The sequence below is a fragment of the Patagioenas fasciata genome, chromosome 1 (assembly GCF_037038585.1).
Source record: "Patagioenas fasciata isolate bPatFas1 chromosome 1, bPatFas1.hap1, whole genome shotgun sequence".
Classification (NCBI taxonomy): Eukaryota; Metazoa; Chordata; class Aves; order Columbiformes; family Columbidae; genus Patagioenas; species Patagioenas fasciata.
In genome coordinates, this window is record NC_092520.1 from 15,685,234 (window position 1) to 15,707,782 (window position 22,549).

At 37.6% G+C, this 22,549-nt stretch overlaps 1 protein-coding gene across 1 annotated transcript in view; it reads right to left on the reverse strand.

Annotated features, from left to right (window-relative positions):
- Positions 1 to 810: 810 nt before the first annotated feature.
- The window catches only part of PGR (progesterone receptor), a 43,330-nt gene continuing 21,591 nt past the window's right edge, over positions 811 to 22,549 (reverse strand). Inside the window, exons 5-9 of the mRNA XM_065832132.2 lie at positions 20,274 to 20,576; positions 18,804 to 18,948; positions 15,629 to 15,759; positions 10,488 to 10,645; positions 811 to 8,191 (exon numbers count right to left, since the gene is read on the reverse strand). Coding sequence (XP_065688204.2) covers positions 8,036 to 8,191; positions 10,488 to 10,645; positions 15,629 to 15,759; positions 18,804 to 18,948; positions 20,274 to 20,576 — 893 coding nt within the window. The 3' untranslated portion in view covers positions 811 to 8,035. The remainder of the gene's footprint in view (positions 8,192 to 10,487; positions 10,646 to 15,628; positions 15,760 to 18,803; positions 18,949 to 20,273; positions 20,577 to 22,549) is intronic.

Below are 22,549 nucleotides of genomic sequence, written 5' to 3' on the forward strand. Positions count from 1 at the left end.
GGGGAGCTGGTGTCCCCATGGCAGGAGGCCACACATCCCGGCCACCCCACCTGGCCCCCAGCCCCGGCCCTTGAGTTGGGAGGTGTTAGTGATGGGGAAAGGATTGTGTGAGTGCTGCCGTCAGGGCCCCAAAAGCCAGAGGTGACGTTCCCTCGCTATAAAATATCCATTAATTTATATGTTGCTGTACTAGTTGTGTCTCTACTCGGACACATTTTGTCTGATAAGGAGAGGCAGCGGAGCGCCACGGCCCCTGCTCCACATCAGCACCTGTAGCTGCTGCTGTGCATCCACCTACCGCAGTGCAAGTCATACTTGTTAAGAATTTTTTCCTTTCTGTGTATTTATGCTGGAAGATCAGGAATGCATTGTAACTTTTCTTTTTCTATATGCTAACAGTTTGATAGTTTGTAGTTCTTACTAAAATCATAATCTTCCACACAGGTAAAAAAAAAAAACAAATTATTGTCTCCCATTCTTTGACCCTTGTAGAGGATCTGAATTTAAACAAAATGGAAAGTAGTTCCCCCTTCCCCATCTAGGTTTGAATTCAGTAAATAAGCACTGGGTGTGTTGTCTCTAACCTGGAGCTGCCAAAGCAATCAAATAGAAATGAGCCTCCCTGGCGGCTGCTGCTCCGCAGCTCTGCAGGCACCAGAGGCTCCAATGCTCTGGGACGGCAACTGCAGATCCACGTCCAGCCCGTCCTGCAGGGGTAACCCAGACTGAAGCACTTCTCGTACTACAAAGTAAGCACATCTCCAATTTATTGGACATGACACAATGCAGCTAGACAACGCAGTTACAAAAATACTTGAAAGCTATTATTTTACATGTACAAATATAGATGCAAGTGCCTCTTCATTGGAAAATACAGAAATCTTACACAAGTTTCTTAAAAAAAAAAAAAAATTTATAGCAATAAACCATAAATTATGGCCATCATGGTCTTGAATGTTAAATACAGAGAAATACTAACACCAGCCCAAATAAGTCTCGAAGTCCAGAACTATTTGGCTTTCTGTGGAATTTTCCATCGAGGATTACAAAGCCTCCACAACATACTCATGCATTATACATCCAAGTAATCTTTGGGAAAGAAAGTGTGTTGAGGGCAGGGAGGGGAGAATAAACATTTTACAAATATGGCATATAGAGTTTGTGTGAAATTCAGAAACTGCAAGAGATCATGTATCGCAAGAGTCCCCAGCCTGGTGTTTAACCCTTGGCTTTTCCTCTATAATGTAGTTTTTCTTAAAATGAACAGCTGTCTTCAGGGAAGGCTTTAAGGATACTTTAATTGAAAAATCTTCTTAAAGTAGTATTTTGAGAATTTCATAGTTCTGTTTTTGTTTAAATGTCAGAGGTTTATAACCTTGCTTTGTGAGAAGACAACTAGAAACATGACCTGTATTACAAAGTTTGAGAAAGGACAGGGGTTTCTGCCTGCCAGTAAAATATAAGCTGGCTGTAGCCACTACTATAAGCTGCATATAACAGCAAACACAATGCCAACAGTTCTGTGCAAAATTATCCTAAGTGAACTGGCCAGTGCACAACATGACTATATTGTAGGCTGAGCTTTGGGATATGAAACTTCCAATTGAATGTTTTAAGTGAAAAGCCTGGTCATCCTCAGCTGGCCAACCTGTGGTGTGTGGTGACAACAGTCCCGAAAAGATGGTGTTCTCGTCCGTGGTGCCCAAAGCCGTCACCATGGACCCCAATCCACGGCCCCCAGGCCCTGACTCCTCAGGCATGTCAAGTGATGTCAAACGTGATCCGATCCTGCTGTCACATTTCTTCTGTTTATTAGTGCATCATTTTTGTCAAGTGTGTTGTACTTCGGTCTATCAAATAATATGCCCACATAGACCAGCAAAATCCACATTTTACTGTTAGAAATGGTTGGGAACATGTTAATTGCTCTACAGATATCTTTGTCACTGCTCTGAAAGGGAAATACCACATTTCAGATACAACATCTCCAAATATTTCTATCAAAAGGAAGGTTCCTCCTTGTAACAGCCTGCCACCCACTAGCTTGACATCTCAATTCCTACACTGACAGTTTAAGCTGGGATCCCGACTTCTCTGAGCTAGAGATGAACACTCATTTCACGCTAACTGCTTTTGATTCATAATGATGCACAAAGCGAACTATGATATTTATATAAATACATTTATTTATACAAAGGGTATGTACTACAAATAATGTGTCCACCCTGCACACCCACTTGATCTCTTGGGCAGTGTCTGGAGCCGGGCGCAGGGACAGTGTCAGAGCATCTGCCTGTTTCCATATGTGTGTCTGCATGTCCGTGATCTTAAACTACGTATGGCAGCTATGCCTGCTCCATGTTCCCTAGTTGTCACAAGAAGTACTGTGTGAACCACTATTATTTGTAGTGACTGCTTTAACTGTACATTTATACACATTTATACATTTAACTGTACATTTATATATGTTTGGTAACAGCTGCAGTCCACTGCCTTTTAAATAGATGTATCCATTTCAGGGAATTTATAAAGCTCATGGCTTTATGGTTTTCAAAGATTACGTGACTCCTTGGAGCTTCCTTTTTTTGGAAAGGAATTAGGGATCCTCTTAAATTTTAGTATTCAATTAGCCTTATTCTGGCACTATATGATATAATAATATACTCCTTTGAAATAAAATTGACTTTTAAAACTGCACAGTGATTGCAGATCATTGGGTGTTTCTTTCTCAGGTACCCTAAGCAAAAGCATTTACACACCTTTCTGAACACACATTGCCATGTTCATGTCTGTTTGGTGCTCTACTTATTCAGACTCCACACAGCCACAACAGACCTGCTGCAATAAATCAGGATTCTTGAACAGCGCTATGATGAGAACATTGTTCGCAACTGGAGGCATTGCATATTGGAGTATCAGACTGGACAGAAACCAACATTACAAGGTATGAAATGTGAGAGCATTACTCTATTTTTATCTAGTATATAGGCATATGTGAAAACTGTACATCCAATATGGAACAAGCAACTTACACTGATGGTCATAGAAGTGTCACCTGTGTAACACAAGGGTCCTTGTACTGGTCTACCCAGTTACTTCTGTCTTGATGGCAAAGATATTTATTATGCCCACTAGATGCCTTTCATCCCTCGTTTGCAACTATGCAGTCACAGAGGTCACTGTGCAGAGCTCTGCATTCCTGTAAATTATCTCTTTCTTCTTCCTCAATATAGCAAAAAGAGATTTTAGTACTAAACTGGCTGGGTGGATATTTAAATTGAGCTGTGGGAAAATGCAATAGAGTGAGACTACTTAAATGACACTGTGAGAACTTCCTCACTGAAATGCCTGTATGTCAAACTGCTGGAACTATTGTACCTGTAGATGTGAAAGGGTAATTTAGTTTTCATGGTCAGAAAAACATGATCTATGGCTAAGAGACTTGTGATGGTATTTTTATAATGGGCACAGCTCAGAGTGGCAAGGAACTGAAACGTTGCCAGTTTTAAATGATAAACTAGAATTAAACGAAAGCTCACCACTCCTTGACATCCTTTATATTCTGTAAATACCTGGTACAGAGCACTCTGGGCCCAACCCAGGAAAAAAATGCCTAAATGTGAGCAAAAAAATACATCAAGGGAGCAGCTCTGCTCATGTACTCGAAGTTATGCAACTACTGCGTTAGTTCCAACAGCACTGAAAGATTATTTCCTGAGGATTATGTTCTCTTTAAGGTGAACAGCCTGCTAAGTTTTAACTTGGTTATTATTATCCAAGCAGTTATCCTCTCCTGCGTGTTTCTGTCCAAGCATCTGAAAAGCTGCAGTACCCCACTACATGCAAATAATGTCAATCTAATAAATAAATAGCATTTATTGGAAAAAAAAAACTCATAAATTTTAAAATAAAAAACACCTAAAATAGGACTTTTTTTCCCAACCCTTTTCATCTTCCAAGGGGGAAAAGAGCTAAATTAAAAACAAACCCTCTGGTCAAGTCAGGTCATCATGACACAAAGCAGCACAAACCAATAAATCCGGCGATACTGACAGTCGAGCCTGGCAGGGCACACACAGGCTTTTGGGCTGTGGAAAGCTGGGAGGGCTTTGGCGCTTGGCTCCGTGGCTAAAAGCTGACTTATCGGAAGGAGAGAAAGGTCAGCGTGCCACAAACGGCCTGTCAGGCAAGAAACATGTACTTGGAGCTGCACCACTGCACGGGTGGAGAGCAGCACCGTCCCCTTCTGCTCTGGGGATAAACCAAGCTTAAGTTTTGTGCAGGTGGGAGAGTAGGGGAAGGAAAGATCCCTACACATATACTGTTCATGCTGCTGCTATGTGACTGATAAAGGAGATAAATATTTGATTTCAGATAGGAACATGGGAAAGCAGCTGACCTTCCCAATAGAGATAATTGAGAGAGACATCTTACTGTACTTTAAAAGACAAAAACAACAAAAAAAGAGCTAAGGTATTAATGAAGCACTAACTGGTCAGAAAACACCAGTTGAACTCCCAGCTTTTCCGCTGTAGATATAACCCGAGAAAACACAACTGCAGTTGTGCAGTGCAGCTGAAGGAACAGCTGGAGTTCAAAAATCCCTTGGCTTCAGTTTATCGTGCACACATACACTGAGACCATTCCAAAGTGCCATGAAATCAATTGAAAGTTTCTCAGACTGCATTTCCCCCCACTCCCGTGACAGAAGAGGTGTTAATGAACCCACATTCCCCTTTCCCTATAGGCTGGTCCAAACTGTTGATTCAGCTGAGATCTGTGACAATGCGAGCCAAGTGTTTGGCCTTCTGTATTTCTTGGGGCACAGTGGGTATAAATGTGAAGGAACTTGGTGTGAAATACAAGAAATGGTTGACCATGGTTTTGTTTGCTTCACTGAAGTACCAGCAGATGGAAACAGTAAAGGCCTTGAGTCAAAAATACCTAAACTGTACAGAACAGGAGAGGCTTAGATTCAGGCATAGCTGGCATTATTTAGTGTAAGACAAAGTACTTTTCATGACAGCTCAGATAATAAGTTATGTCTGCAATCTGCAGAAGATGGCAAGCTTTTTGTTAGTACAACAGGTCTCATACCTTTAAAATGTAATCAGACACATTGTAAATGTCAGAAAACAAAAAAGTCCATCTGCCAAAACCTCTTCTTTCTAATACGCAAAATGCAACATAAGAAGATCCAGCATTGTTATGCCTTGTTCAATGTATTGAGAAGCAATACAGGACGTTTTGTAAAGCTCAGGTCAAAAAATACCTTAATATTTAAACAAATACTAATGCAGAGAAATACAGACAACTAAAAAGTCTGGTACTATCTAAAAATGCAAGAAAAAATTAGTTTACTGACGGACATTGCTGCAGTGTTGGAAAGTCACAGTACAGGAGATTCCTGTAGGCAATGAAGCGATGGTGGCGTTTGGTCACTGTTTGTGGTGTCTGTGTAATCCAGAGCAAACAACGGTATCGAGATGGAGACTCAAGGCAATTTTATAAATTGGGCTCAAGGCTGGAAGTTCTTAAAGTAAAACAGTTTCTTGTGACTTCAGACAATCAAGTAATGAATGCAGGACTTTCAAATTCACATTTGGCCAATCTTGTTCTGTTTCATGTAGTGCATTTATCATGATCATGAAGTTCTGGGTTTTTTTTCTGTGAGTTAAAAATCTTTAAGAAATACAATTTGAAAATGTTTTTAACCTTTGTGGTCTATTCCCAAAAGACATCTATTCTTCCTTTTTGCTTATGCCTTTGAGACAAATATAAAGCATTTCAGACTAATCTGCCATATTTATGGGACACGGTGACATGGGAGCCACTTGGAACAAACTTTAGGCATTTAGGAAAAAGGCAGATGTAGGCTGATCTGGGGCATTGCTAAGGCAAGTATTACTGCCTGCTCCATTTTCCACCTTCAGAATTAGGATGTCAAGGAATAATATTTAGTGTGGGAAGCTTCTGCTGGAAGTTTAATCTAAACAGTAACATAGAGTCTGTTTATTCAATGGTAAATCCTGTGGCAATGCTTCAATTCCCAAAGAATGCATGAAAATATTGTTGTTACACAAATGTAGAATGGTCGAAATGGACGTTTTTACTAAGTTCCACAATTACTACATACAAATACAAAGAAAAATAAAGAAAACAAAACTTCATATGTATAAATAAAGAATTTTGTGTTATTTATTAAAACATAATTGCTTTAAGGATCACAGTTAAAAGTCAGACTGTATTGAATATGAAAGAAATTGCTTGTCTCTGAGCAGTTAGAAATGACAAATCTAGTCAACTAACAGAAAACTCTGCTTACATCATTTTATCCAGGGCTGCGTCTTCACACAAACTCTAGTGGGTTTCGGACAATTAAGTGGGTATCTCAAAAACATTTTTATCCCCAGTCATAATGTAGCTTCTTCTTGATTAGCTTTAGAAAACAATAAATAATAAGATACCTTTAGATCTACCTTTAGTTGTTAGTTGTCAAAATTTTTTTCAAGAATCGGGACATAATTTTTATGAACAAGTAATATAAGTTATATTTTTAATGAGGGACACCCTGATTTAAGGTGGGATACTGAACTTACATCCAATGGGTCTTTGTTCATGTGACAAGGATAGGTCTGTATTTACACATTATGCTGTCAGGTGGTGGGTGCATCCCACATGGAATGGGGAAGAGCCAAAGCACATGGCCAGCAAGTACCAAAGTACCTTTCCTATGTTGTTGGAGAATTTGAGAATCATTTTCAGTCACTGGCAAAACTTGTGGTATTTTAATACATTCTTCTTGTTGCTTTATCCGTTTCGCTGTTGTTTCGATATATCAATGATTTACTGCCTTTAATGCGTGAGTTGTTCCATATTCACATCAAAGGAACAAACATCACCACATTATAATGTTTCAGTCTTCTTGAATGTATAAAGCTCATTTAGTCCAATTCCTCTTTTACAGTTGTCCCAATTATAATGGCATGCCTTTAAAATATAAAATATGTAGCTCCACTAAATAGTATTGAAATGAGCCAGATGTGTATCAAAATGTTTGTAGTCATATTTTCCGTTTCTTTTTGCATTTAGTCTTGCTATAATTTGATGTTAATGACCGTTTGAGTATTCAGCAGTGGAATTCAAAACATTAAGGTTATTAAGAGTTGTAGTCAGTGAAAACATCTCTATTTAAAGCTTCTGAAATACAGAATTTTAAAGATGATGAATTTAAGATAGCTAAGTGATTTTTAGCTTTAATAAGTGCTGAACTTTTAAGGAAAATAAAAACCAAAACTGAGTTGGTTTGCGTACACATCACTTCTGGTGCAATACACACTGATGTCTTCCTAAGCTTTCCCATTTTTGAAGGAGAGCTGCACCGAATGGTGCAGAAAACAGGATGCTGAACTCAGAGTTTCAATGCTGTATGAGCACAGGCACGAACATGAATATGAATGTATATTTGGTGGCTAGCACTTCAGTCACTCATGAAGGTATTGCAGTGACACCTACTGAACTCTGGACAGCCAACTTTGAAAGGTTATTTCTGTGAGGCAGATTACATAATAAAAAGTGAAATACCCATGAAAAATGTGGGCACTATTTATTTTAATTTCTCCAAAATATTGTATTATGCAAATGCCCACACTAACCCATGCACACAATGTACTAAAGTAAAAAGTTTACACCATGTCATACCAGAAATTTTAGAGCATGTAAGAAAAATGTATAAGATAACTGTTCTTAGAAATCTGAAAACTCTATTCATTGTCATTCTTATGCATATCTAAAAAGCAACCTAGCTGAGTTTACAAAACATTTCTTATGACTGTTGTGATTTTTGCAGTTAAGGAATCAGGAACTCACAATATGTACATCAAGCTTAAATGACTTGTGTATGTTACAAGTATAAAGCAGTAGGCAGGGTAAATATGACAAATATACTGAAGTCCTGGCATTGCAAAGTCTTGACCAAAATAAACAAACAAAAAAATGACCCAGAAATCATCTCTATGATAAGAGAAAAGATGTTTCACTTTTTGTGAAACAGAAGAGGTTTCACCATCCCTGCCAGAATCTTGGGTAGCTGGGCAGCAATCACCTCTGACATCATCTCGGGGAATTCAACACTCAGTGCACGCGACTGCAGAAATGTGTTCAGACAGAAGAGATGGAGCTGTTTCACTAGCTGGATTTAATAAAATACAAACATGATAAATCAGGCTAGGAGTAATGCAGCCAGATAAACATGCTGTCAATTACTTATCTCATACATCCATCAACTGACATCATTATGTACCTTCCTCTGTAATTCTCTGAATCAATAATGTGGGTACTTGTCGTTCCCTATCAAAATATCCTCCCATGCCAGAAAGTCACAAATATAGCTATGTGGTATGTCATATAAAAACAGTGTCTCACTAATATCATAAAGTATTACCATCCTCACTCATGATAACCACCATGAGCAAAAGCACCTACTGAACAACTATTCAGTCTTTCATTTTATCCTCATGTTCAACCCCTGTCTCCATGCCTTGGTTACCACATGCTGTTCACACATTGCTCTGAGGACACCATGTGTTGTTTCCTTGTCAGCTTTTCCATGGTTCTGATGATGATCATGCCTGGGTATACCGCAAACATTAAACTCGGTAGGCACTCGTCCCTTGAAAGCAGCTGCTCAATGTATGTGACTCTTCCACCTCTTCTATCTTCTCTGAGACGTTCCAATTACAAGTTTTCCTTTAAGACCTGTGACCTTTATGTTGTCAAACATCACACTATTTCTGCTACCCGAGGCTTTAAGAACACACAGTCTCTCTAATGTGATTTATCTTTTCCTTGTATCCCCCATCACTATATCAGCCTGAGCTGAAACAGTGACTTGAACTAAGATACTCTATGGATCAAATACTCCTCTGACCATCACTTAGGAGGATATTTCGCAGCAAGCCTCACTCGCTTCCCTCAGGCTATTTTTATTTGTTTGAGTATTTGAAATGAAGAGATTGACTGTCCAGCCCAGTACTCATACTGTGACACAAATTGTTACTAGAAGTAAGACAAGAAGACCTTTTCTCCCAAGCAAGACCATTCCAAACAGGTTCCTTGAGCACAGGGCTGCTGTGAGGAGGTCACTGACCAGGACTTGTTTTTGCAAGTCAAAGGTGACTGAACTCCAGGGAAAGGTTCAGAACTCACAGTCCTGAGTGACAACTGCAGTCTGACCATCAGCAAATACTTAAAGTTAAGCTCCATATCTTCCCTTCAGACTTTTGTGCTCTCTGCCCTCATCTATAAAAATGCTTTCCGTACTTGTCTCATTCCCCTTTTACTGGTATCTGAGACATTTTAATAGCCAGATTGTGGATATGGCTTCTGTGGATGGCAGAAGCTGATGGAGAGGTCTGTGCATTGGATCAAAAGACTCCAGACCACCTGGTGAACCTCATAATTATCAATATTGTTACCTCTCTTAACTCCCATAAATTAGCTCTTCATAGTTTTTTTTTCTCCCATCAGAGGGAGGAATAGGTGACAATGAGAGTTTTTAGATTAACAAATGAATTTATTCTCATGACTAAAATAAAATGCAGATTTGCCAACTACAGAAGAATAGAAACATGAAATAAGTCTGTCTTCTCCTGAACTCCCTGTGAGCCCCTCACAATCAGCATTGAACTCAGAAAAGCTTTTCCTGAACTACCTCAGTGCTGCTCCCTCAGCACCTGCTCAAACCCTCAGCTCTGGCCCCGTTCCTCTGCTTTCTCTGCTCTTGGCCCCTCCTGCTGACATACACAAGCCATTACAAAACAATATTCATGCTGGTAAACGTTTATACAAAATGTCATTCCTCAGTTTTAATGGATATCAAGCCAATAGGATACGTACTGGATTCTCAGGGATGTGGAAAGGATTCAGATGCATTTTCAGAAACACTCCTGAATCTCTATGATACCACCACTAAAGTTCTCAACAACTACTCAGTTCCCAAATATAGACACATACTGAAAAACTGGCATAGAATATACACATAAAAGTAGTTGAACCAAGGTTGCAAAACAAATCTTGGTTGTCTTTCCTTAATTCTCAGTAGCCTGACTTTGCAACTTGAATAGTCTATTCTTTGCATGATTTAAATATTTTCACGAACCTGTATACACACGCACACACACACGCTGCCCCCTACAAAAACCATAACTGTACTAGTTATGTTATAGAAATAATGAAACAAAATGGTAGCATTAAAATGCACGTTTCTCAAATACTTACATCTTGTATACTATATAATATATATAATATATATTGAAGTTGCATATACAGCTATCTATTCATACAAATATACACACTAAATGAAAAATGTAGAGGTTTTTTCTTTTGTTGTTTAGAAATGTTGACTAACTACTTTCCATAAAATTACCTTTAAGAAATACTAGTTCCTTCCTACATAATAAGCAAAACACATTAACGAGGATACTTACATCATGCATGGAATCCATCAGCTTTGTAAGTTGATAGAAGCGCTGTGAGTTGGCCACAACACCCTTCTGGCGCAAACCTATTGCCTTCACCAGTTCTCTAATGTAACTCGTTCTCATCTCATCAAATTGGCTTTGACTTCTTAGACCTTCCAAAGGAACTAAAAAGAAAGTAACACTTGTGTTGCAATTTATTGTGAAGACCATGAGAGAAATTTAAAGTACAAGGACGACTTACAGTATCTCATGCTGTCCAGTGCAATTCATTATTATATGCGAGGTACTTCTTCCCGTTCAACAGTTACTCCAGAAACAGTGATACAATTAGTTAAAGGAGCAACAAGCAACAACCAGTCAATCATGCTACCTGCTGATGTCTATAAGTAGCCTTAAGATTCAGCTATGCCTATTTGCTGAAAATAAGATGGCCAAAAGAACCGCTTCTATCCTTGAGGAAAGATGTTATGGACTGGCTCGTATTTACAGTGTTGAGGGTCAGCCCTCTTCACAGTGCATCGATCTGGGAGTGATCTAGCCGGAGTGCTTCAAAATCGAGTCAAGGAATGAACTAACAACTCTTAAGTAGCACAGACAGTGAAGCATCCACGGCTCAGGCTTCCTGTTTGGAGCTCTTTCACTTAGAATAGATGCACTGTCAGAGGCTGAAATGTGGGCACCTCTTTAGAGAAATTAACACTGAGGAGTAAACCATTGAACTCACTCTTGATGGTCAGTCATGAGGACCAAAGTGAGGACACGGACAGAACATTGAGAAATGAACCTGCTAGTGACTGCTAGTTACAACACCATATTTGATCACTGATGATAAGTGTTGGTAGCATTGTCAGGCAGTGTAAGCTCTCATTTACTTGACGTAGCAGAGTGTAATACACAAGCTTTATACTTTATGTTGACAGAAACAACTAAGAAATTAAAAACGTGGATGAAAATATATTCCCATCTGGCAATCAAATCTAAATTGTTGTGTTGCTGTAATAATCATACATTAAAACACTGTCTTGTTTAAAGCACATTGGCTTTCAAAGAGTTGTTAAATCTATTCCCCTTTCCTTTCTTTCTTGCCAATGACATTTCACACTGCAACGTCACACTTAACATTTCGTATTCTGACAGCAAGCATGAGGGGAAGGATTCACCTCATCAAACTTTAGACACTTCCTAGTATAGGCAGCTCCATCCGAGCTAGTTACCACAGCTTGCTTCAGTGGTAGTGGGAAAAAATCAGGCAAGTCTTGGCACAAAACATGTTCACTGTTTTAGAAATAGCTTTAGAAAGAGAAGAATTATGCTGCAGAGAGGCTTATTTTTCTAAAAGAATGTCACGGGGATTAGTTCACACAGTTAAATAAATCATCTGCTAGCTATCTAGGTATCTAGCACATTTTCACTCTGTTATCAGACCATAACTAATATCAGGCCACAATAGCTGTCATTTGACTCCGCTAAAAAAAAAAAAAAAAATTGAAGCTTGGTTCATCATGACATTGACTGATTCAATCAGTAACATCCAACTTTCAGGTGATTTGTCACTTCCTGGAATTAAAACATAAATAAATCCCTGTACTGACACTCTGCACAATGCATTGTATTGTTAGATACCTAGGAGTGGAATTCTTAAAAGAGAAACCACCTAAAAAGCAGAGAGGGGTTGGACCTAAACCCACTCCCTGCAAGAGAATTAGGTAGCAAACCCTGCACTGAGATAAGTGCTGCTCTCCATCTGGAGATCAGAAATCCTGTGGCCTAAGTCACGTCTGGTTCCTCAAAAGAACGTAAGGGGAAACGAGACACTTCCGGCAAACATATTAAAACTACATTTCCCTCACTTTGAACCCAGAGAAAGCGGAGAAGGCAGAAGTTCAAATGTCTACCTGAGTTAAGCAGAAGTCTCCTATTTTGTAGGAGATGGCCCAAGAGAGGAAATGACCCTGTTTGCTAAGGCTGTTTCTTGCTCAGTGTCTCCTCAGACAACTACTGAATGTTGGGGAAGGAGGAAGACACATATACAGAAAACAGTAAGTTTACTTTAAAGACAAGTGTCTAAGCACAGAGCTGGGCTATGCAAGTCAGGGTCTGACTACCCACTAAAATGGAATTCAAACAAAACCAAAAATAGAGAATAGAAACTGTGACTGCTTCCACAAAAACTACATTTATAACACCGTATTTAATAACAGTCCAGCTTTTAGGGATGACATGTTAGATTTCTTTTGGCAACCAATGGAGATAAAATGCTGGACAAGGTGGAGCTTCATACGGCCTCCCATGTCCATCTGAAAGTGTGCCTGTCACATCTGTGGTGAGGGTCTGAATGGAAAAGTTCAGTTCTGTGGAGAATGCAATGTGCTTAGAAATAATACTCACAAGCAGAAATAGTCACAGCGGGGAAAAGTTATGACATGGAAAAAGAATAGCTTAATTTTCAAAGCCTGGATGATTCGGGGTATGTCTAATAGCAGAATTACAGACATCTATGAAATTTTTTCTTCATATAAAGTGACATTCTCACGGAATTTAGGGTTAGGTGGATGCTATCCTTGATTTACATCTCTAAACCAGCAGTTAAGTCCTTCCATTTCACTTGTGAATTAAGTTGAAAGATCTCTTCCAGCAATTCATGGCCTGTTTCCCTAGAATTCTGCAAAAGCACAGTCACAGTCCTGTCTAATTATGAAAGGTTTCACTAAGCTATTTATGTAAGTGAAGAAGTACATCTTACATGCATAAATGCAATTTAAAACCAGGTAGCTCAAACGTTCCCTGCCTCTGAACATATGTAAAGAATGCGGATGCTTTTATTCAGTGGCAAGAGCCCAGCCAAAATCTTGTGCAATAAGATTTTGCAGTTCCTCTAAATCAAAAATCTGGAAAGTGTCAGAGCTAGAACTGAACTTGCTATATGCTTATTTCTCTCTTTTTTTTGGCATAGCTCTACTTTCTTAAATCACAGTGTTTCTGAACTATTCACAGTAGTAGTTCCTAGATGTATAAGGCCTCTGCAAGATGGAGACTTATTTAGAACTTCGGGGGCGCTACTACAACACAGTAAACTACATATAGTAAATAAGGACCTGTAAAATTGAAAGAATTGGAGAAAATAAAAATGTTGGCCTCCTTTTTGCAAAGACTAATTCTGTTTTCAAGACAGCTTTAAAACTGTCAGAAGTACAGTATAAATAAAAATGTCTGAGGCACAGCAACCTCAATGGAAAAGCTGTAAAATCAAAAATAGTGTTAAAACTTAAGCTGAGGTTTCTATTCAGAATCAGAAATTTATTGAGACTGACAGTTATGTTTAATTATTGTTTCTTCAAAATGATATAAAAAGTAAAAACCAGTTCATCTAAACAATAAATCAAACATGAGACAGAATGACAGACTAGAAGTTGGGACTTGATTTACCCTTAGTATACGAAAGCTCAAAATGGCCGTACTTGCACATTTGAAGATCAAGGTGAATACCGTGACTAAAGTAGAAGTACTCTTAAAAAACAACTTATAGCAAAAATGAAGTTATATGTTTTTTTGAAAACAGTTTTGTGGAATTATATTTATACAGTAGCAAATGTCTACTAAATGTCTCAGCAACAATGGTTATGTGTTTTCCTATAAGATTATAAGTGCAGGGGAAAACAAAAGGCAATACTCATCAGCACAGCTAGAAGAACTTGTTGGTTTTTTTTTAAAAAAAACCTAATTTCTTGCATGTATATAAAAATATAATCTTAAAAATGAGTTTCTGAGGGCAATGCAGCTGATAAAGAATAGTAGCTGGATAAATACTGTTAAACTGATGCACTCCTGAATGAGAGGGATTGGACCACTGCAATGTTTCTTAAATTTGATTTGAACTTTGTGGGACAGAAACGGAGAGGCAGAATATATATACAGAATATATACACACAGAAAATATATATATATATACATAGATATATATATATATAAAATATATACAATATAAATGTATCTAAATTTCACAGACATTTAGAACTTCCCTCTAAGATTCAGATAGACAAAGGAATTCATTTTGTGATGACAACAAGGTGAAAAAATTTAAAATATGAATACACTTGAATTCTAACAAAGCAACTTTAGCAGAGTGTATGGTATTTTGCTACTATTTCAGTAGTTTTTATGTTCATATGAGGTAAATTTAATCTTTACTGCTTATGATCTGGTTTTTTTTTTAAGCACAAGCTTATGCAAACACTGGCTAAGTACAGTTTAAGAAGGAATAATTCAGGTCATTGTCTTTTACTGAAACTTTGTACAACCAAGAAGCTGGTTATGGAGGATTCTCACATCTCTTCTCTGACTGTAAGTGTGTAGAGAACCAAACTTCAACATCCTTCCAATTATATTTCTCTGAGCTGCTTATTCTCATTTCTAGTGGTACTTGTACTATTTTAAAACTTTCTATTTGTGGATTCATAACTAACAATTATGGCCTGAGCAGATGTACAACTTTGTATTTTAGTTTTGGAAAATAACTTCATCAACTGCCACATTTCCCATTTAAAGTGAAATGCAGCTGTATCCTGGATTCTTTAAAAGATACGTATGATTAAAAGCGACCACAAACCAAAGAAAAGCATTTCCATTTGTTTACATCTGTGCTAAACTTGGCCTATTTACAACTACAAAAAGCTGAATAAATGTTAGTATTGTTTGCCATGTGCTCCTCCCCAATTCTTTTGAGTAAGCATGGCCTAACTTCTTGGCCAAGATAAAGCCCTCAGTCCTGACAATTTATTAAATATTTTAAAAAATATTTTTAAGGCTTGTAAGGGTTTTTTAATCTGTGTAGAGTCACTTAAGCTGAAGAGCTTCCAGGCAGAAATTCTGCACACTCGATTTTAAAATGTGTAATGCAGTAGAGCTATGTATCAAAAGGGATCCAACATTTTGCCAGTGCCTTTATACAGAATAAAACCAACTAAAAATTGCAAATTATTTGTTCCTTATAAACACTAGAAAAAATATTTTTAGATCTTGGAATGCTAACATTCCTCTTATAAAAGTTCCCATTCGTTAAGCCAGATAGCTTAGCAATCGTCAATTTAAACAACAGGTTTCAAAATGCTTTTGCTAATGGTATGTTACAAAGAAACAGAAGAACCTACTTGTGTTGAGAAGTAACAGTGCTTTCATACACAGGAACTCTTCTTGGCTGACTTGAAGTCTGACAAATTCCTGTGGGAGTTGCCACATGGACAGGCACAGGGAATAGAACGATGATTCTTTCATCCTCTGTCTTACACCCAGAAAGGGTAAAAAAAACAAAACAAAACATGAAAATAAAGAAAAGGAATGGCTCTGGTACTAATTGCTTGAAGGAAATGTCCGGTGAGCATTTTAATTACTACATTACAGAAAGTAGAGAGGTCACACACACAATCTTCTGACTGTTTTGTCTAGTTTTTTAATCCTCATGAATGTGCTGTTATTTTGCATGTTTAATCTGTTACTGCTGCCCAGAAAAAAAACCAAACTAAACCAACAAACAAAACCTAAAACCCCAAACCAAAACAAAAAACAAGCAAACGATCACAACAAAACCCACAAACCTCGGAGATCATCAAAGCTGAATCATAACCACCAAAAAAGGCTTTTTATTAATCAAAAACATCCTTTTTTTTCGAGGTTAATAAATTTTTACATTCACTGAAAAGATTTCAAATCACACAAGGAAACACATAAACTGTTTCGTTTTTTGCAGCACTTCAAACTTACTTTTCTCTTTGCGATTTTGGTATAATGAGTATATTTTATTGCATATATTTATTGGGAAGGCAATTTTCAACTGGAATTACTGCAATTATAGCATTTTAAAGTTTGTAATCGAAACTGAATTAATTATACATTAACCTGAAGACCCAGTGACATTGGCTAATTTTACAAAAATGCATCCTGATTCAGATGAATTCGGTACAACAACAACAGGATTAAATTTTGCCCATCCCCTCTACGAAGTTCAGATCAGTGATTTAACACGACTGCAGATACTACCATCAACAATGAAAACAGAAGATATTTTCCATGAATAAAAGACTTTTCTCAATGCACTTTTTTCTTCTTATCATATAAAGTGTTATTCTTATCTCAAATGAAAATTATTTCAGCTTCAGTTCAACATGTCTCACATCAGCCTTTAAATAACTTAAACACAGAAATTTAATCTGCTATGTCTGAAAGCGAAGGCTACTTCGGTAGCTACTTTAAATCTCCCTTCTTATTCCTTTCTGGTAGTCTCTGTCAGGTTATGCTTAAACGCTGTTCTTAGTCATGTTTGCAGACATTGCAAGGTATAAGCAACAGTAAATCCTTGTAAGGTTTTAATACTAATTCTTGAAATCATTGTCCAATTAACACTTCCGGCTTTCTTGGTCTGAAATCGATGGTTCCAAACAAGCCCAAGAAGCACTACAACTCAGTTTGTCAAATGACAGATTGGCTGTGAAACAACCTTCAGATTGTGGTTTCACGGTCATTTTAAAACAATTCAAGTGTGTGTTGCCCCTGTAGAAGGGATGTCCATTCTCCCTTTGCAGCCCCAGGTATTCACTCCTGCTATTCTGGCATCAGTGCCTGCATGTCCACATGGTGAGTCAGGTCAGGGATCATCCTCATCTACTAACTGATGGCTTTGTCTGTGGTATTTCTCAAGCACATAATTTCCTTATCTGTTTGACAGTGGAACCAGATAGTGTTTGAGCTGTTAAGTGAAATCATGGAGATACACGACCAGGGCAGGGAGGCAGGTGGAGTTGACTTTTTTGGCTCTGTTCAGCAGTGACCTTTGCTTAAAGTGATTGGGAAAGCACAATCTTAAACATCGTCACAGACAGGGAAGTTGCTTACATTTCACTGATCTAAAAGCAAATTTATTTCCCAATAAATAGTTGCAGCTATGATTCAGTGTACCACTTACTTCCAATGTCTAAACCTTTGTTTATAATGCTTCTAACATGACCCTGATGTTCTTGGTTCTACAACCAAGAGAAGGGCATGTTGTCAGCCCACCTCCTTCTCAATGTAGATGGTCTTGAGCTACAAACAAGCAGCTGTCTCTGAGGGATTTATAATCAGGGTTCACAAATCTCAACCCTAGTCTCGAACAAAGTCTTCACAAGGTGGCAGCAGTGGTCCACACGCAGGATAACACCCCACGACACGACATTACTGCCTAAAGCCATTTCACTCCGTGTTTCTTCTGAATGTAATCATGAGAAAAATCACAGACTGTGCTGGCACAGAATACAGTCAGAAGTTGTCTCAATCATCCCTTCAAAGTATTTCAATTTGTACAGCATAATTAATACGCATGGGAGAGGAAAGAATTTATTACTTTGTCACCTCACAGTGAGCTAAAGTCATTTGGAAGAGGAAAGGTCAGGAGTTACAGGGCCAGCTCCACTGAATATTCTGTATGAACTTCACTGGCAAGAACCTGCATGTCTATAGATTTTAAATTCAGGTGGATGGATCATCTGTAAATCCACCTCTTGATCCTTAAACAAATATATCGTACAAGAAAACATGTTTAATTTTCATCTCACTTCATAGTAGTTCTTTTAGGATTTAGAGGAAAAATAACTAAGAAAAATGTAATCAGGAAAAATAGATAGGGAGATTACATTTTGTTTGTCTGTTCCTGGAAACCTCACGTGTATTATACCCAAACTACCTGAAATTACAGCTTCAATAATATTAATTTGCAGAGCTGAAAAACTAACAAAGACTGAAACGAAGATTATCTGAATTCACTGGCATAGTGAAGGAAAAACTAAGCCAACACCTCCCCTCAAAACAGAAAAGAGCAGTTTCATATATTTTATCCTTGATATTAAAATTTCTTCTTGCTAAATTATTACAATTTTCAGATACGAAATGTACTTTGGAAAAGCAGAGTTTTATCAGAAAGTGTCAAAATTGAGTATCCTAGACTACATACAGTTGACAAAACCCACTCAAACAATGACAAAAGAAAATCCCACTTAATTCCACTTGTAAAACGTGAACTCACATCTTATTCAGATGAATTCAGGTAAACCTTCTGATAGTATTTTTTTTTCTTAGTGAATAAAAGTATTATTTAAACTCTTTTTGTTAGGCTGTGTCAACATAATAAACCTTTCCCACAGTTACTGAGTTTTAACATGGTCAGAGGACTTTCATCTGCTGTTAATTTTGAAAAAGAAGAAGTAATGAATGAAACCCTGGCCTCAATGAAGACACATTCTCATTGACAAAAGTTCAAAATGTCATTTATATTATGCAACAGCAGAGTCTACTTACTCATTTAGAATCAGATCTGGTGCAAAATATAACATCTGACCACTGACATGTTTGTATGATCTCCATCCCATCGCAAAAACCATTAGACTCATCCAGGAATACTGGATGAGGGTTATCTGATCATCAATATGTAAATTCCGAAATCCTGGAAATGAAATTAAAAATTAAAATACTTAATAATTCTAATTTAGACAACAGTTGAGGAGGTATTCTGAGATTACAACTTTGAGCTATAAAACTAAGAACACCTAGAAAGACAAGTGCTTTTGGGGATGAAGCTCTCGAAAGTTTGTGAAGCTTGTGTAATAACTGACTATCTCACCTTGGTAGTTAACCTCTTGCCTTCTTGTTCTGATCCAATATTTTGGAATGATCAAGCCAAAATTAATTTTAGCAGACAGAAGTGACTATTTCAGTAAGTAGGAATAGATTTCATTTTCCTTTGGTAAAAATATGGCAGTTTGTAACATGATCTCTGTAACCAACTCTTATTTAATAGAGATAGCTTGAACTTTAGCATTCTTAAAAAGAGACACAGATGTAATAAAATAAACATCCACATATTAGTATCTTTCCTGGACTTAACTAAAGGGTATTCATTTTTGTGTTTGCCTTTGATAACTTTTGCTCTTCGAACTTCAGACACTGCTATGAAGTATCTGAATCAATCTATCAGCTTCCTACCACTGAAAGCAGTGGTCCTGCTCTTCATTACCTGTCCTGTTACCTCCTCCAAGCAAGTTCTGACATTCATGCCACCCCTCAGTGAACTGGTTCAGCTCATGAAGCCATCAGAAAACTACAGAGGGTAAAACAAGAGGTCTGACAGCACAGGTTGCAACGGGGAAGGGCAGTGACAGGGACTATCCCTTCCTGCAGCAGTAAAGTGTCAAACTGAGCTCACATGAAACTGTATTTCCAGGCTTTCTTGTCAGTATATTGATTTTTATGTATCCCAGGATCAGGCCCCTATAACCATACAGTGGATATACATACATGACATGGACTTTTTTTGGAACCCGGTCTTGATTCTTTGTAAAATCAGTTACCAGTCCATTTGTGAGCTGCTTAGTCCTAACTGGTGCTATTTATTACAACTTGTTGCTTTCAAAAATTCATTTTCATAAGAATAAAGAATATGCAGAAATATAAACACTTCTTTATACTAAAAGACTGAAAAACAGATTTGAGGAGTTAGTGGGGAAGAGCTGCTATAACAATCACATGCAGGAACTCTGGGTTTCTGGGTTTTTTTGGAGTGAGTTTAAACATTCAGACGCATTCCTTCAAGAGTGCCCTCCTTTTCAAATGTATTTGATTCCTGCATATATTATCTGATGAAGTGGAAGTTTAATCATTTTAGAATTTGTTAAGAACTAATTAACAGGCAGACAATAATATTCTCTTTTGACTGCTCATCCTGTGACGTATTTGCTTAACTAATTAACTACACATAAGAAGTCCTATTACCTGGTAGCAATTTAGACCATTTCACTACACAAAGAAGTTGCCTCTCACAAAGATGGTTTAGACTGGTCAGCAAGGAACTTGGTGTTTCAGGTTTTGTATTGTCATAACCAGCATAAACAACTTCAGGCTCAATGCCTCGTAGAACACTTATCATTGGGGGAACAAACTGTATTTCTTGATTTGGAGAAAAGGACAGCCTTTGGGTTAGAGATTGGCTTTCATCTTGAAGGGTTGCTGGCTGCTGGAGTGCGACATCTAATGTTCTCACAACCTTAATTTTGTTAAACTTTTTGAATTTTCGACCTGAAAAAGAAAATTGTTGATCTGTTAAAAAGAATTAACCAGAAACACTAATATTTTACATTAGCACTGAATTACACTTTTCTTCTATACAAGGAAATTAGAACTGTCTTCCGAATAAGCTGTCCTTTTTTTTTGACTGTTTATATAATTAATAATCATGGAAATTTTTTAAGAGTTTCTCCCTCCATATCCTCCTCCCTTCACTAAGAGATGAATGGAACCCACCCATTAAAATTATTGCCATGAATTCTAGGTTACAGTAACCTCAAAGTGTTTTCTGGTTCAGTTCCCACTGTTCTATCATATGCCGACAACTGAGCCAGCTGGCTCTACAGTTCAGTTTCTATTCAATGGTAATTAAGGAAACTGTTTATTTTTCTCCCTAATATTCAGAAACAAAATGCTAGTAATTAATTACTACACATAGAAATTCCCCTCCTCCAGTTCCATAAAGGCATTTTTCAGTCTCACAGCTTAATTCTATTTTTGATCTGTAATGTAAAGTTTTCCTTCTGTTTACAAGAAAGAAAACAGAGTCCAGGCAATGAGTGACAAGCCGGAAATACTGTAAAACCAAATGTCAACACTTACAAAACACTTTCTAAAGGAGAATTTCTCAGTATTTTCAATTCTTATTTCCATACTGCAATGGTATGAAGAACACTAACTAAAAAAAAAAATAGTTGAAATGCTTTTCCAAAATAAGCACAAGTACTACATCTAACATTCTGTGATTCTGTGATCTGCTGTGGCTGTGCAATCATACAGAGCTCTGGGCCACAACTCTGCAAACTTCTTTCATGGCAACAGTCTGGCAGTGCAACATACAGACCTAGCAAATCACACCTCAGGGGTTCAAAGACAATAACCCTCAGTTACATATTGTCATATTATTTGTTGTAATAAAAACAGAGAAATCCGTCTAGAGGTGGCTGCATGGAACACATTCACTTTTAATAGACTCTCAAAGGTGATGAGAACCCTGTTAGATCATTAGTTCTGCAAAACAAGTTCAGTGATGACACACACACACACACACACACACACACACACACAAAAAGAAAAGGTAAACCATTTTGCTAACGAGGAAAAATAGAAAGTTTACAGTTCCAACCTTAAAGAAAATAATAAGGATGGGGAAGGATTTCCTCAAAAAAAACCCAACAGAAATCATGTGCATATTTTCACTTGTTGAGGTGTAGCATCCTTTAACAATAGTAGAAAATGAGATGCACCAAATTTCACCGCATGAAAAGAAAATCCACACAGAGCAAACTGCTGAACCACTGAGAAACTACGTTATCAAATGGCAATATGCAAAAAGCACTCTAAAAGTACAGGTGGTGAAAGGTAATAGAAGCCTAATAGTAGGCATCCATGTGGTTGTATTAAAATCCAGTTTATAACATGCATATCAAATTGCCTTTGAAGAACTGTACGTTTATTTACAAGTGAAAGGTTAAACAAGGGAACTTATCGCATTTCAAAGGAAGGGGACAAAGACCTCTCCATCTCTTACTGACTTTATTTTAGTTAACAGTAGAGTTGCGCTCTCAGAATGCAAACAGAGCACCAAAGAAGCACTTGGACACTGGGATAGGGAACTGCACCTGAGCTTCAGCACATGCTCTGAATTAATTCGCAGCTATTTACTACAGCATAGTCAGACTTATCTATCACCTTCCTCCTTGGAAAGCTCCAGCCTTCCAAACTACACACTAAAATAGAAAGGTTCAACAAAAATGGCTTAGGAACATGTCTATTCCATTTTCTTCAGATGCTCTTGTATCATACAAGATAGCAAATTTTAGGAAAATGCAGTGTCTTCATTTTGGAAGATCTAGGATGTACACTTCAGAGAATTAAATTGACCTTTTCAAAACATTTGTTAGTACACAGGAAGTATAACTTCAAGCAAAATTAATACATCAAACATGGAAAGATTTCTTACATCATTTTATTTTAAACAGAAC